Source organism: Hypanus sabinus, chromosome 6 (genome assembly GCF_030144855.1).
Source record: "Hypanus sabinus isolate sHypSab1 chromosome 6, sHypSab1.hap1, whole genome shotgun sequence".
NCBI classification, from domain to species: Eukaryota; Metazoa; Chordata; class Chondrichthyes; order Myliobatiformes; family Dasyatidae; genus Hypanus; species Hypanus sabinus.
Genome location: NC_082711.1, coordinates 40647248 through 40662910, shown reverse-complemented (window position 1 = coordinate 40662910; position 15663 = coordinate 40647248). Strand labels below are relative to the sequence as shown.

General features: G+C 38.2%; 1 protein-coding gene across 1 annotated transcript in view; it reads right to left on the bottom strand.

The window, feature by feature from the left end:
- The window catches only part of LOC132395412 (kinesin-1 heavy chain), a 91466-nt gene extending 76779 nt beyond the window's left edge, over positions 1–14687 (bottom strand). The window contains exon 1 of the mRNA XM_059971957.1: positions 14295–14687. Within this exon, the coding sequence (XP_059827940.1) occupies positions 14295–14420 (126 nt within the window). The 5' untranslated portion in view covers positions 14421–14687. The remainder of the gene's footprint in view (positions 1–14294) is intronic.
- Positions 14688–15663: the final 976 nt, after the last annotated feature.

The window sequence follows — 15663 nt, the reverse complement described above, 5'->3', positions numbered from 1 at the left end:
TAGTTCTATACTGGCACTAGCGGTAGTTGAAAAGCGATTCACCGGGCTAATTTCTGGAATGAGAAGTCCATCCTATCATGTATATGATTAGATTTTGAACTTCATCTCCTGGTTCATCTATGGTTTCTGGTTTGAAACACCCAGGTGGACCTCTTTTGTACACTGTTCTCTACACACTTGCTGGTAAAGTGCATGTCAGTGGTGAAATTCTCATCAAGGTTAGCTGCTGAGTTGTTGAAAATGGACCACTCCAATAACCTGAAGCAGTCACATTGAAACTCACCCATTTCCTCAGATCAGCGCTCTACAATTTTCTGCACTGGGTCCTCCTTTTCAGTTTCTTTGTACACGAGGAGAAGAGACAGAGATTTACCAAACTGTTCACTAAACATCTTTGATGATTTGATAGCAATGGCAAAGGTGTTTAAACTCCTGGTGAGACAGGGGATATGCTGGAAGTATTTTGATATTCTGAAACCACCAGCTATGATAAAGAAAGCTTCAGTGGACTGAATCTCAAATAACAAAGAGTTCATGTACATGAAGGAGACAGATGTATAGCGGCCAGCACTAGCGATTGGAGTTCAATTCAATCCATTGTAAGCAGCTTGAACATTCAGTGACCACATGGGTTTCCTCTGGATGCTCCAGTTCCAAAGGCAGGTTAATAAGAGTTAATAAGTTGTGAACACGCTATGTTGACATTGGTAGTATGACAACACTTGTAGGTTGTCCCCAGCACATCCTTGCTCCGTGTAGATCATTGACACAAACAATGCATACAGTAGTATGTTTCTATTCACGTGTGACAAATAAAGCAAATAAAACTAATCTGCTGGTATAGTATCATGACAACAACCTTTTGCACAAGGTCAGCAAAACAAGAGAGCTGGTAACTGACTTCAAGAAAAGGATGACACAAGTGTTCTTCTGAAGAAGTTGAAAAAGTCAAGAGCTTCAAGTTCCTAGAAGGGAACATTACCAATAACCTAACTCGCTCTGACTATTTAGACGTCAAGGCCAAACATCTCACTAGCACTTTTAACTCAGAAGGCTAAAGAAATTTGGCATGCCCCCTTTGACTCTCACCAACTTTTAAAGGCACACCACAGAAAATACATTATCCAGATACATCATGTTTTTTTTATGGCAACTACTCTGCCTGACACTGCAAGAAACTTCAGAAGGTTGTGGACACAGTTCAGCACATCATTCAAACTAAATTTTTCAAGAAACTAAATATCAAAAGGTCTGCAATACCATCACTGCAGAGTTTATCCTCAAAGTGTACCAAGATAATACATAAATTTGGTACACTTGGCAACTTATTTTAAACATTAGCCAAAGTCAAGGTCTGACAAGATTTGAAATAGAACTTTAAGATATTTTAAGGTTTAGAAAATGTTAAAAATACTTGTCAAAGGAATGATCTGACAAGTTTTTAAAACCTTGGGTTCCATTACAACACTGCAGCACAAACTTTAAAAAACACATTGTCTTAATAATGGAAAGCACAAAAGTACTGAATTGTCATATTAAAAAAATCAAATGGGCTTACATAGGTGCCATGGAGCACATTGCTCATTCTTACCTAATCTGGCCTAAATACGGGTCATACCCACCAATGTTGTTCCCTTTTAGCTCCAATTAGAATTGGGCAATAAATGCTAACTTTACAAAGGACAGCCTTATGCCTGGAATAATAAACCAAATCATGACTCTGATGTATAGGGAAGCTACGGAAGATTATCTTTTAAAAAAAAATCTGTGTACACAGAGTCTTTTGAAATATTTTTAAGACAAACCTAGATGGATTCTTGATAAATAAAGGGTTCAGTGTGGATTAAGGTTATAGTCAGATCAGCCATATTTAAATTGAACGGCGGAGCAGGTTTGAAGGGCTGACGAACCTATTCCAATTCTTAATTTGTATGGCCATTCAACTCCTGTGTTGCAAACCTTCAACAAGCAATCATAATATTTTAACGTTAGGTGCATCATAAGTTGAAACCAAGGTATGCTTTGGGAATATTGAAGATTTTTTCTTCTACTGGCACTGAATAAATTTTCAAAAAGTTACCAACAGTTTCTAATCAAGTTCCAGTGCATAAGAGTAGTCATTGTAAAATTATAGTTCAATGTAAGATTGGTCATAATTATGACTGCTATGCAAAGCAGAGAACATCATACTGCTTTAGCAGATACTCTGAAGTCAATACTTACACTATAACCGAAAATGCTTTATTTAGCCCATGCCGGACCTGACTTCAAAATGCCAGTGGGAACAGTGGGTGCCAGATGCAACTGTTCCACTTCTTGGCACAGACATCAGTGACCTTGATTATTTTTAAAATAAAGTCAAACGAATCTGCAAATACGCATTGGATGAATCGACTTCTGGAATCAATATTCTCAATCTTACTGCATCTAGTTCTGTAACTTTTGTGGTCAATGATAATGGTATAATATTTAGTAAAACAAGAATATTCAAAAGGTCCTCATGAAGTCTGGTAGGTCAAACAATTGAATTAGGTGGGATTTTAAAATTACAATAATTCCTATAAATAGTATTTTAATTTGAGAGGTTAGGGTCAACTTAAAATTCATTTTATTATACACTTAGCAAGTTATTGAGAAATGCAATATTAGCAAAATGAAGCTACAAGGAAGATCAGTGAAAATTAAGTGCAATCTAAAATACAGAGATATTTTCACTGGCCATAGTCTTGTATTTTTCATGTTTGACATTTGCTCCCAAAAGCATGCAGGATCAATCATCCTTTTGCTTGACCCACAGTTTGTCCAGCAGTTTGTTGCAGAAAACAAAATTGTGAACTGTTGCACATTGGCAACTAATTTCTCTCAATATTTTTAAAGAGGGCACAATAAGCAAACATGTACAACTAGAGTAACAGAAACATGATGTAGATCAATCCAATTCCACATAATGACTAATTAAGTCAGGCACTGATTGTAGCACAATTACAAAAAATGCAAAAAGTGGTCAATACTGTCTAATATTCCTTCATCACAATTAAGTAGTTTGCATCATAGAGACTTGCTCAGCACAGAAACAGACTTTTTGGCCCACTGCATCCACAACGAGCACTGCACCCATCTACTCCCATTATTAGGTCCATGGTCTTTGAAATAAAATGGGCAAAAGCCGATAACATGCCCAGACAAAGTAACACTAATTAAAGTAAGTTGAAAGTCAGGAATATTACATTGGTAATATACTCTAGTCAGACTATGAAATATGGTGACATTGACAATGAGAGAAAAAAAACTTGCCTTGACAAAAACTGCCAAGCAGTTGAACAATGAGCATGTCTACCAACTGGTTTCCACAGTATAAACTAGAATAGAAGACTCCAGAGTTCCTTGCAACTATGTACAAATCATTGACAGATTGCACAAAACAGAATGAATCATTCACATCAGTGGTCCAGTAAAACCATAAGTCTGAACTTTCCAACTCTGAAATGGAAACAACACAGTGGTCTTCATATAGCTATATAAGATGTAAAATAGCAGTGTAAAGAGAAATCCAGGCAACAAAACTGTGGTTAGTCAAGGTTCAAATTCAAAGATGACTAAACTTGTATACGCATTGAATGAAGGACATTCGGAAATGACTCTTGGTAAGAGTGGAGGAAAACTACAACCTTTACACTGAAGCAAGGTAAAATGTTTAAAGTTGTGCTTTCATTTTGCCAGTTATTGTCCTGCTTGATTAGATTTAAATCAGTGATATCAAAATTTAAATGACACAGAGGTTGATAGGCTCTTGATTAGTAAGGGTGTCAAGGTTATGGGGAGAAGGCAGGAAAATGGGGTTGCGAGCGATAGCAGCCTCAATGGAACTAATGGCCAAATTCTGCTCTGATGCCTCATGGTGACCAAAAGTTTCATGACACTCAAAATGTAGGAAGTAAAATATAAACTGGAAATCTAACAACTTAACAAATAATAGTATAAAGAAGAACAAACCAAGAACAGGCTGTCATGTAGAGCTGCTGTCAAGTTCTTAGCACCACAGGAGAAGCTCAAAGTAGGACAAAAGGCAATATTGTCACAATAAAAATGAAAAATATGCTCCCAAAAAATCAAATCACATTTGATACACAAACAGTCCAAGAGAAAACGACTAATAGTGAGTGATTGGCACAAAAGCAAAATTAGAAAGTAGTTGTGCCACAGAAGAATGTCCAATCAAGTGTATACCGATTTCTAACAGAGGATTCCTATCCATCTCACTTCCCGGTTCTCCACCCAGGAAAAAAGGAGACAATTCCAGATCAAGAAGTACTATTTAAAAATATCCTCCCCACATCCCCCTTGAATCTTTTGTCCAAATTTTATAAAAGTAGAGAAACAACTAGGATGACCTCTGCTCTCTATCAGGAATTATCATGTTAGTGTATTTCAAATTCCTACTGTAAGAAATATTAAGAACACTTGGCACAATCAAGGTCACAGATTTAATGCAAAGTCAACCTTAAATTTTAAAGTATAGACTTCTCAGGAAATTGCTGTGTGGAAACTATCCTGCAATCCCAGCCATCTTTCCATAACCAGCAGGCCATGAAGGAAAAGTGAAAATATTGGAAAGTGTTTTAATCAATGCAAAACTATAGACTTTCAAAATTTACGTACACTCTTGGAACAGATATCAGGCAAGTATTGATCCTTTTTCTTTTTTTTTAGGTAATCTTTTTTCTTCGTCCCCATGATGTTTCAGATTTGACCGGAAGGATTTTCCCCCTTTTTTTTGTAAATATATCCTCAAATGGAATGCCTAGTCATTTTTTTTAGATTAGTTTAGTGGGATATTTTCTTCTTCTCAATAATAGAAATTGAGTCTTTTTTTTCCCACAAATTGTTAAGAGTTGTGGTTCCTTTTATATATTAGCTCAATATTATACTACACGATTTTGACAGTGTACACTCCTTTTTTTGTTTGTACTTTTATTGAAATATGTATTTGATATAACTTTTCAGATTTGTATTTATTTTTTTTAATCAATAAAAGATTAAAAATGAAATGATCCTTGCCCTTTCACTATACCTTTCATACCATGTACTTATCATAGAGAGAGATAGGTACTTAATTGACCCCAAAGGAATTAGTGTCATAAGTGCACAAATATTAGAAAAATAGAAAGAATAAAAAATAATTTACCTCAAACAGTTTAACAGCAGGGGTTCATCTCTTCCCTGGCTATAGGTTAACTCACTATAGAGCCTAATGGCAGAGGGCAAGAATGACCTCCTATAGCACCCTTTGGAGCAGCACAGTTGTCTTAGTCTATGTTAAAATTGTTCCTCTGTTCAGCCAAGGTGGCATGCAGAGGGTGAGAAGCGTTGACCAGAATTGCTAGGATTTTCCATTGGGACCACAGCTTCCAGTGGGTCCAGTTTGACTCCTGTACCAGAGACAGCCTTTCTAATCAGTTTTTGAAGTCTATGTTGATGCCATTACCCAGCACTGCAAAAATTGTACTGTGCAAGCCACATTGAAAACTAGTTATCAGAAACAAAAAAATTCTCATCTGTCCTTTAGTTGCTGTCAAAATCTAGTGTATTCATATTTTGCCAACTTCAGTTTTGTCTTCGTTAAGAAGTCATAATAAAAAATTATTTTCTGTATTAATGCTCCATTCTGCCTATGTTTGGCCCTGAATCTACATCCTTTTGTAAATTTTACAATATCCCTGCCTCCCCATTAAACTCATCAACTGCATCATTATCCATTTGGTATGCAGAAGCACTGTCTTATGTAAGCGGAGGTCATTCAGATTTACTTCATTAAGCCTTGGGTGGTACAGGGATTTAATTTCTGAACCATGGATTGTGTAACTTCTCTGAATTAGTACTGAGAGTCAGGGCAAAGCAAGTGAGATATTTTAAAAAAATAATGAACCAAGAACAATTAACAAATGAAACAAAATGCAAAAATCAATTACACACTGATGATTTGGATTAGATGTTCCCATCTTAAGATTTCAAAATCAGTTGTTCTAAGAAAAAGGCCTGCGTGGCATGTGAGCTCTTTGATAAGGCCAAAATCTGAAATCAAGGAATCTGAGCATCACAGACAAGGCCTGCATCATTTTCTGATGTTCCTGAGAAAGTGGAAAGTCATCTTCCTGAACCACTGAAGTCCTGGTAAAGGTACTCTGAAATGTTAAGGAGCAAATTCAAAAAATTAAACACATTTAACAATAAAGGAATAGTGCTGTGTATTCAAATCCAGTTGAAATACAGACTACAAATTTCTTACATCTGAAGTTCTTGCCCTCCTTATTGGCAGAGATGACACATTTAGGAGGTACGTGGAGATTTACGAGGCACGTGGAGTAGCCAAGATGAGTAAAAGAGATGCATTTTGTAGAATGGATTTAACTGCAGCCATAATGCATGTGTGATGGATGGAATAAATGTGTGAAGTTCCCAAACTGTATTTGGAGTTGTATTAATCGATGCAAAGTTATGACTATAAAATATTGGGATGTTAGTAAACAAGTTGCTTTTCATAAAACACTTTATATGATCCATCTTGCTGTTTCAATGGTAACTCCAAAAATGCTGATAGCAGGGAACACAGCACTGATATTGCCTTTCAATGTCAATGACAAGTGGACAATATTCCTTCATGCTGGAGATAGACATTACTTGGCACTTTTCAAGCTCAGCTAACAGGAGCACTACGTACGCAGGGCCCTTATCATTGTCAGTGATTCCTCCCATTTGTCCAACAATCTTTGGCCCCTCTACTACCAGAACTGTTAGGATAGGAAAAAGCTTCTTCTCACTCTCCTCCCCTCCCCCACCCCCGGCAGTAAGACTACTGAACTCTCTGCCACACCCAGGTCACATAACATATGAAGTGCCAGGAGCATTATACATTAAAAAGTAAACAACACTGTAAATGCACCTTATTGTTTGTTCATTTGTGGTAATATTACTTCATGTATATTGTGTTGTGCACCTTGATCTGGAGGAACATTGTCTGTTTGGCAGTATACATGTGTACGAATGAATGACAAACTTGAACTTGAATTCTACACGTTATAGGTCAAGTATTAATATAGAATCAAATGTGCATAAATACCAGCATGTTCTGTATATTATAAGTACACTATAAAAAGTGGTTAAAGTGTTTACAGTGCAGTGATTGAAGTAATGGAAGGGGGGGGGTGTAAATGAAAATGATTGATCAGATTAACTGTGTGGGGGGGGGGGGATTTTAAAATGCTGTGGTTTTTGTTTTAGTAGCCCTATAGTGCTTTCCAGAAGGGAGCTTTTGGAAAAGGCAATTTGCTGGCAGTGTAATGTCTGCGATGCTTTTTCCTGCCAGCTTCTTTGTCCAAGTCCTGCAATGATGGTCGACCACAACCAATGACCTTATCTGCTAACCAGACAGTTCAATTGAGTTTTCGTATATTGTGAGAGGATGCTACGCCAAACTGGACAGTGATGGCTGAATAGAGGATGCTCTCTATGACAGTGTAGAATTACACCAGTATGTTCTGGGGAAGATAGAATTTTACCAACTGCTGCAAGCAGTCCAACCTCTGTTGAGCCCTTTTGTTAGTGAAGGAGATAGAACTGGTTGAACAAAGAGCTTCAGACTATTATGCATTGCTTTCCATATATAATGACATGCACAGAACTGAAAATAAATCTTGATCCTCATTAAACTTTTGAAGGCCGTTTATCTATTTAAATCATGGCATATGAAAAATTACAATCCTCTGCTTCACAAAGATGCACAGAAAGCTTCTATCAGATATTGTAATCCCAAAAGAAATACATTTAAGATATCGTACATCTTATTCTCAAATACTTGGTGGAAGTGTAGCTTTTCTATAACCACTGATGCTCATTTCTCATGTTTTAGAAAAATGAAAAGAATGTTTATGAAGGAAAACCAAACTATTAAAATGTCATTTGATGGCTAGTAAATTAGTGTGAATTAAATACTGTAAATTAGTGTTTAATTTAAGCTTACAAATAAAAATAAAATACTTAAAATACTGTAAAACATGTACTCAGAGTGAGGCTTGTTATTGAGCGAACATGTCTATAATAGATCTCTCCCTTTTGAATTCTTTCAGCTGACTCACTGAGCTAGAGAATGAGTTGAAGACATACTTGACGTTAAAGGAAGGGCAAGATGTTCAGGATTGGGTGTTCCAGACCTTGATTATACTTCATAGAAAATTACAGGATATGATTGGAGAGAAAATAATTGATAAGCCACAGGGGGAAATGCATTTACCATTCCTGGGAAGAAAGCTGAGGACTGAGAGTTAATAAACAGAAATAATAAACATGGAGGAGGGTGAACAGTAATATGATAATTGAAGGTTATTCCATTGCAGCAACACACACAAAATGCTGGAGGAACTCAGCTAATCAGACAGTATCTATGAAATGAATAAACAGTCAGTGTTTCAGGCTGAAACCCTTCTCCAGAACTGAAAAGGGGGGGAAATGGTGTGGGAGGTAGGAGGAGGAGGATAGCTAGGTTATAGGTGGGGAAGCTAAAGGGCTTGAGAGGAAGGAAGCTGATAAGAGATGAGAGTGGACCATGGGAGAATGGGAAGAACAGGATGCGGGAGTTAGTAACAGGCAGGTGAGAAGAGGCAAGAATGCTGAATAAAAGAGAGGGGAGGGGTTTTTATTTTACAAGAGAAATCAAGTTGGAATCTACTCATATGGAATACTAGGTGGTGTTCCTCCACCCTGAGGGTGGCCTCATCTTAGCATAACAGATGACCATGGATCAACATGTTGGAATGGGAATGGAATTCAAAATTAAAATGTTTGGCCATGGAAGTCCCACTCTTGGCAAATAGAGCAGAGGTGCTCGATAAAGCAGTCCCCCATTTACAACAGGTCTCAGCAACGTAAAGGAAGCCACACTGGGAGCACTGGGCACAATAGATGACCCCAGTAGATTTGCAGGTGAAGTGTTGCCTCACCTGGAAGGACTGTTTGGAGCCCTGAATGGAGGCAAGGGAGGTGGTGAATGGGCAGGGATAAGTGCCAGGAGGGAGGTAAAGATAAATTTAGTCATAGAATCCCTTTGGAGATGGCTGAAGTTGCAGAAGATATTCTGCCTATCATGTGTGTATTCAGGACCAGAGGCACATTATTAATGGTGCCTACCTCAGAAGATGATCTCTCAATGGGGAATAAAAATCAAAAAAGGAGGAATGAAAATGTCTTGAACCATGCTGGAACCAAAATAAAAGATGGCAAGAGACTTTGTTTTTAAAAACCGGAAAATGACAGCCAAATCAAAGAATTGGCTATCTAGGTTACATTTTTGCATTATTACCTGAATCACATGCAAATTAGCATTGGAATAAACAAATTAGAGGAGACAAAATACATGATCTAAAGAGTGGTATGGAAAAGAGGCGCCATTTTATGTGATATTGGCATCAGTCTTAGATTGGGATAGAGCACTAGATAAGCACAAAATAAATGGTGGCTGGGATCCTGTGACATCCCAAGTGAAAAATGAGTCAGGTTTTTAGCAGGGTGTCTCAAGAAGAAAAAGTAAATTATGAAATAGAGAGAGGAAGGCAACAGACTAATTGCCAGGTGCAGACCTTTAGCACTAGTAAAATGAAATGTTGGAGGACATGAAACGACCCAGAAGAGAGCAATATGTGAGGTTGATGTGAGAGCATCCTTCAGGAGGATGAACCCATGGTAAGTATCAGACAGTATACCTGGCTGAGTTTTGAAGACCTGTGCTAATCAACTGGCTGAAGTGTTTAATGACATCTTCAACCTCTCTTTGGCAGTTTTGGGTACCCACTTGATTCAATCATACCAGTGCCCAAGAACATGGTAATCTGCCTCAATGGGTATTGTCCAGTAGCACTTACTTGAAGTGCTTTGAGAGGTTGGTCATCTGCCTGACAAGTGACTTGGATCCACTCCAATTTGCATATGTCACAAAAAAGTCAACAGCAGATACCATTTCACTGGCTCTTCACTCAACTCTGGAACAGCTGGACAGTGAAGGTGCCTACATCAGGATATGCTCTTCATTGACGACAGTTTAGCATTCATCACTACCAGCCCCTCGAAAGTTATCACTGAGCTCCAAGATCTAAGCCTGGCTATATCCCTGTGCAACTGGATCCTCAGTTTCTGCGCTTGTAGGCCCCAGTCAGAACGGATTGGCAACACTGTCTCCTCCAGAATCACTATTACCACTATGCGCTTAGCTCTGGGCTCTACACACTTTACACCTATGACTAAGTACTGCTCCAATGCCATATTCAAGTTTGCTGATGACACTACTGTGGTTGGCCAAATCAAAGATAGTGAGAAATAGGAAAGAGATTGAAAATCTGGTGGAATGGTGCCACAACAACCACCTTCCACTCGACATCAGCAAAACCAGAGCTGACTAAAGGAGGAAGAAAACAGAGCTCCATGAGGTAGCCCTCATTAGGACAGCAGAGGTGGAGAGGATCAGCAACTTTAAATCCCTTGGCTTTATTATTATCAGAGGACCCATCCTAGAACCTGTACGCAAGTGCCATCACAAAGAAAGACAGTGCCTTTACTCTTTTGTAAAGAAATTTTCATAGATTTGGCATGTCATCTAAAACTTTGAGAAATTTCTATAGATGCACAGTAGATAGTTTCCTTACCGGCTGCATCACAGCCTGGTATGGAAACACCAATGCCCAAAATCCCTCTCTACCATTGAGTAGATCTATAAGGAGCACTGCCACAACAAAGCAGCATCCATCAACCTCACCATCCAGGTCATGCTCTCTTCTCACTGCTGCCATCGGGAAGGTGGCACAGGAATCTCAGGTCCCACACCACCAGGTTCAGGAACAGTTATTACCCTGTAAACATCAGGCTCCCAAACCAGCTCATTCAAATCATCTCCAAATCCAAACTGATTCCATAACCTATGGCCTAACTTTCAAGTCTCTACAACTGAGACTTTCAGGATATTTTTAAATTTACATTTTTTGAATCGGCAGTTTGTCCTTTGCACATTAGTTGTTTGCCAATCTCTGTGTAGGTTTTCCATTGATTCTAATGCAAGTTTAATGTCTAATTCTTTGTTCTAATATGAATGCCTGCAAGAAAATGAATCTCAATATGGTGACATATATGCACTTTGATAATAAGTTTACTTTGAAAATCCCAGAAGGAAATGTTGGGCCAAAAAGGCGTTCTTTATGCAGTACGCTTGCATACAGAACAAGTCAAGGTAAATGACTTCAAAAAACTCAGCTCGGCAAATAAGTTACGATGGCCATTTTCATGGCACAATCTCAAAATAACCAGAACTAGGAACTAAATATAAAGATCTACAGAACAGGCAGGAAAAATGGGGGAAGAAAGAACAGCCATAGTGAACAGGCACAACATTACATATTTGATAAGCTACCAAGCAACAAGAAGCCACAGCGGAGGAGAGCATTTTTTTTTAAAAGAGTTACGTAGCAATGGCAGTGTGTTTCCAATGGAGAGTTAGAGGCTGGGGGGCAGGGGGGAATTAATACTCATAGCTGTGTACAAGTAGAATGCTCTCTTCTGAAAGGCATAGTATCAAATCACAGAACAGTTTTCTCCAATATTACATTCAGGACCGAACAAAGAGGCCAACAAAGATTTTGTAAGGACAAATTTGAAATACTTTATAAGATGACTGATTTTAATATTTAAGAGAATACATAAAATAGCTGAGGTATGAACAAGGCTTGCAACCATGAAACAGACTTCACAGTAAACTGAGCCAAACCACAGTGGAACAGAGAGAGAGGACTACTGTGATGTGCGCCTCAGTGAATGAGTTTTAACTAAAATTAAAAAAGGAACAATATACGTATAAAAGCATGTGTAGAAGACAATATAGAAAGATACAAAATATTGCAAATAAAGATAAAAACAGAAGTAAAAGGGTGAAATGAAACTTTTAAAGACACAAAAAAGTTATTGCAGCCTAGCTAAGAGAAATGGTTGTTTGCATTAAGGTTAATAAAAGTGAAAAATAATCATGTTGAAAGACTTTGCCTGGAAACAAGTCTTAGAGGACAATACTGTACCCTGTGATAAAGAAAATAAATTACTGGATGAGAAATGGGCAGAGCCAAAATCATTGCAAGCAAAAAGCTATAAAAGAATCTCAAAATTCATAACAAATATACAGGACTAGATTGCTTTTATTCCAGAATTTTAAATGACTTAGCTGAGAACATTGAATATTGGAATCCAAGAGCATCTGCAATCTATTTGGGAAACTTTCCTTTGTAAGATTTTATGGTAAAACTGAGTTAAACCACAGAATTACAAAATACTTAACAAGCTTCAGTTATCAGTAAATTATGAGAGCCTGTAATTAAGAGTGATGGCTATAATTCTTAAACTTTCACCTGATCAGCAATACAGAATGGATTTATCAATGAGAAATCATGCCAATAAATATTTGAAGAGATTACTGAAGTAGAAAACAAGAAATGGTCAACAGAAATAATGACATCCAAAATCAGTTGAAATCCTTCAGTAGAGACAGTAAAAGTTAAAGCTCATGCAATTGAAAGCAACTTATCATGCTAGCTACTAAACAGAGAGGTTAGAGGCACTCAAGTTAACAGGATTTAACTGCATTCCAGCTAAGACCCTTCATGGGTCTCCCAAGGATCTGCCCTGAGGTTGCAATTAATCAACCTATTTATAAAATGAATCAGATGATGAGATTCAAAAGCACGTACACAAGTTTCTCAATACAGCAAAGATGTAATGTAGGAATTATCAATGGTTTTGGAATGAGTACAGCACAGACTTATCAGAATGGTACTATACTACTTGATAAATTATGCCATAATATTAAAGTTGAGACTGCCAAAATTTACATAGCAATTTTATTGGAACACCTCCAGAGAAATAACTTTCTGTACACTGGAAACCTAGGTTGGGTCTAAGAACTGGACACAGGTCTTTCAGAAATGAAGGAAGGAAATATTTCTATGTGAGGAGGATAGTAAAACCTTAGTAAGCTTCATCTGCAAATACAAATGAACATTATGACAATTGTCAACTTTGATTCTGAAACTAAAAGACCCTTATTAACCAAAGAAATTGATCAGGAGAATGATTGGTATTAATTAGACTAAAGGATCAATTATACCATATAAAACCAGAAAAAAAACCTGCCACAATAAATGACCCATTCATAATGTGACTCCTGTGCTTATAGCTCTTTATAAGCACTAGTGACAAATTTTGATTAATATTCCCCTTGTGTAACCTCATGGAACATTTTAGAATATCCACCATAAATATTTAGCAATCAGAAAAGTATCCTTAACAATAAAAGGTTCTGTGAGATGCAGGGGAGGGCGAAGTTCAAAAGAGTGATGAGATAACGTTAAGCTCTGTAAGCACTAATGTGAAAAATGCTAAAGCAATATAAGCAAAGAGTAACATGTAAATGAGAACACCAATAGAAGATACAAGTTAAATTATTCGGTACACCACAGAAAAGGATTCATAAATATTTATCATACTTCCTGTAAGAATACTTTTTTCGAAACTTACTTCTTGACCAAAACCAACGTTCAGGGTTGATATGTTTTCAGTCTAGACCAGTACTCTATCTAAACTAGTCATCTCTTGCAACTTCTCAATATCCACATTCAATTTCGATCAACTGAAATATATTCGAACTCACTAGCATGTAAAGGAAGTCTGGTTTAGTTCCTATAAGAATGAAAGCTTTTGCGAGGGTCTGCCTAAGAAACAGAATAGATTATTCCAAACTCTCCTCTCAAAATAAATACACAATAAAAAATGATCGACATCTATGTCAACATAAGACTAGCCTATTCGCCTGAGGTCTAAGAATTACTCCCAGACGAAGAGATAGAGGATTTTTTTCGTTCATTTTAAAATATCCACACCCAATTTGGTGTGCTTTTCGACTCGAACATAAAACGTGGCACTTCGCAATATTCCAGGTGTGAAATAAACTTCTATTCTGCTGTAAAAATAAAATAGAAAAACAGTAGCAGATTTGGGAAAGTTTTTTTTTAAAACATCAGACAGCCCGAGGTGACGCCTTGACAGATGAATGCACTGGGATCTGCAGCTCCAACCACTGCTACCGATTTTGGCAAGATTCACTCGCGGACCAAACTTGAGTAGCTAGTTTAACATAACAAAATATTTTACACGATTAACTTTATTGAGCCACGCAGGGTGAATGACAGCACAAGCAGCAGAAAATCCACACTCACCCCGACCGCCACCGTTTCATCCCCTTGAAATTTGCAGATACTTTTATCACCGCGTTGGATTTCCGACTCATTCAGCGGCCTGAAACGGCACATCACTTTTATATTGCACTCAGCCGGATCCGCCATTGTCCTTTTTTATTATATTGGGGGGGAAATTTAAAACCATACAAAATAACTAAACTTTCCCCCCCGGGCGACGCTTCCTTAGCTCTCGCTGTTAACGGCCGATCGTCCTCTCCCAACTACGGAGAAACAGTTTCCGTTGCTAGCGACCGGTTTCTGAATTTTTTCCCCTTGTCCTCTCCCTCCATTTCACTTCCGATCCAACATGGCCGCCATTAAACCGGCGAACTCCCGTTGCCCAGCCGTCGCCTCGCTCTCGCTCAGTACAGGGGCGGGCCCAGAGGGTCGTGACGTCAGCTCGCCGGTCCCCTCCACGCGGCCGCCCCACACGCTGCTCCAGCGTGACTTCAGCACGCATGCGCGTTGAGGGCGCACCTCCCGCCCTCTTTGCCACAAGGCGTTGCGTTTGAGGGCGAAGGAGTGCGGTTATGAGATTGTAGGGTGAACTTGTACATGTTATTTTTTTTTAATGGTTTCACTTAATTGTAAAAGGGACCAGGACAGGTTGTTGACCGACTGATAGGCGGATGTTATTCTTAGCAGAAGGAAGAACCTGGATTCGTTCCCTTAATCTGGCGTCACGCCCATTGGTTTGTGAGAGAAAGAAAGAACAGGCGACAAGAATAGACTGACATCATCTACAAAATGATTATCGCGAGATTGATGATTACAGTGCTGAAAGTCAATCACGTGCCAAATTTTAACCATTAAAACTAGAATTTAATGGTATTTGGGTTTTGTGAACAAAACCTAGTCCCCCAAAAGTTTAGGCATTTCCTGCAAAGGATGATAGGCAAATAAAATGCAAGAAGCAATTTATCCAAATTAAAATTTTCTGTGGGTAATACTTCAGGTCAAATTGGGCACACATATTACTCTCATCATAAGACTTTATACCTTGTCAAACAGTCTTAAATCTCCTCATTAATCAAAGCAAAGAATGGCCAGCGTTCACAGAGAGAGGGTCAGAGTTAATGGGATAGAGTTGATAACACATTAGCCTTTCTTCAATGCTTTAGATGCTTCCTGGACAATATAAGACAGGAATGATGACAGTAGATTGGGAACAGCTGTTTGGTAAGGGGTAGTGGTAAATTCACATTTGAAATGTGGGAGGCTTAAAAAGAGCCATGTGAGACGAGCTCAGGACAGGTAAGTTCCTGTAAGGGTAAAAGACAAGGATGGCAGAATGATGGATCTTGGATAATGAAATATTGTAGGTTTACTGAAAAAGAAATAGGAAGAA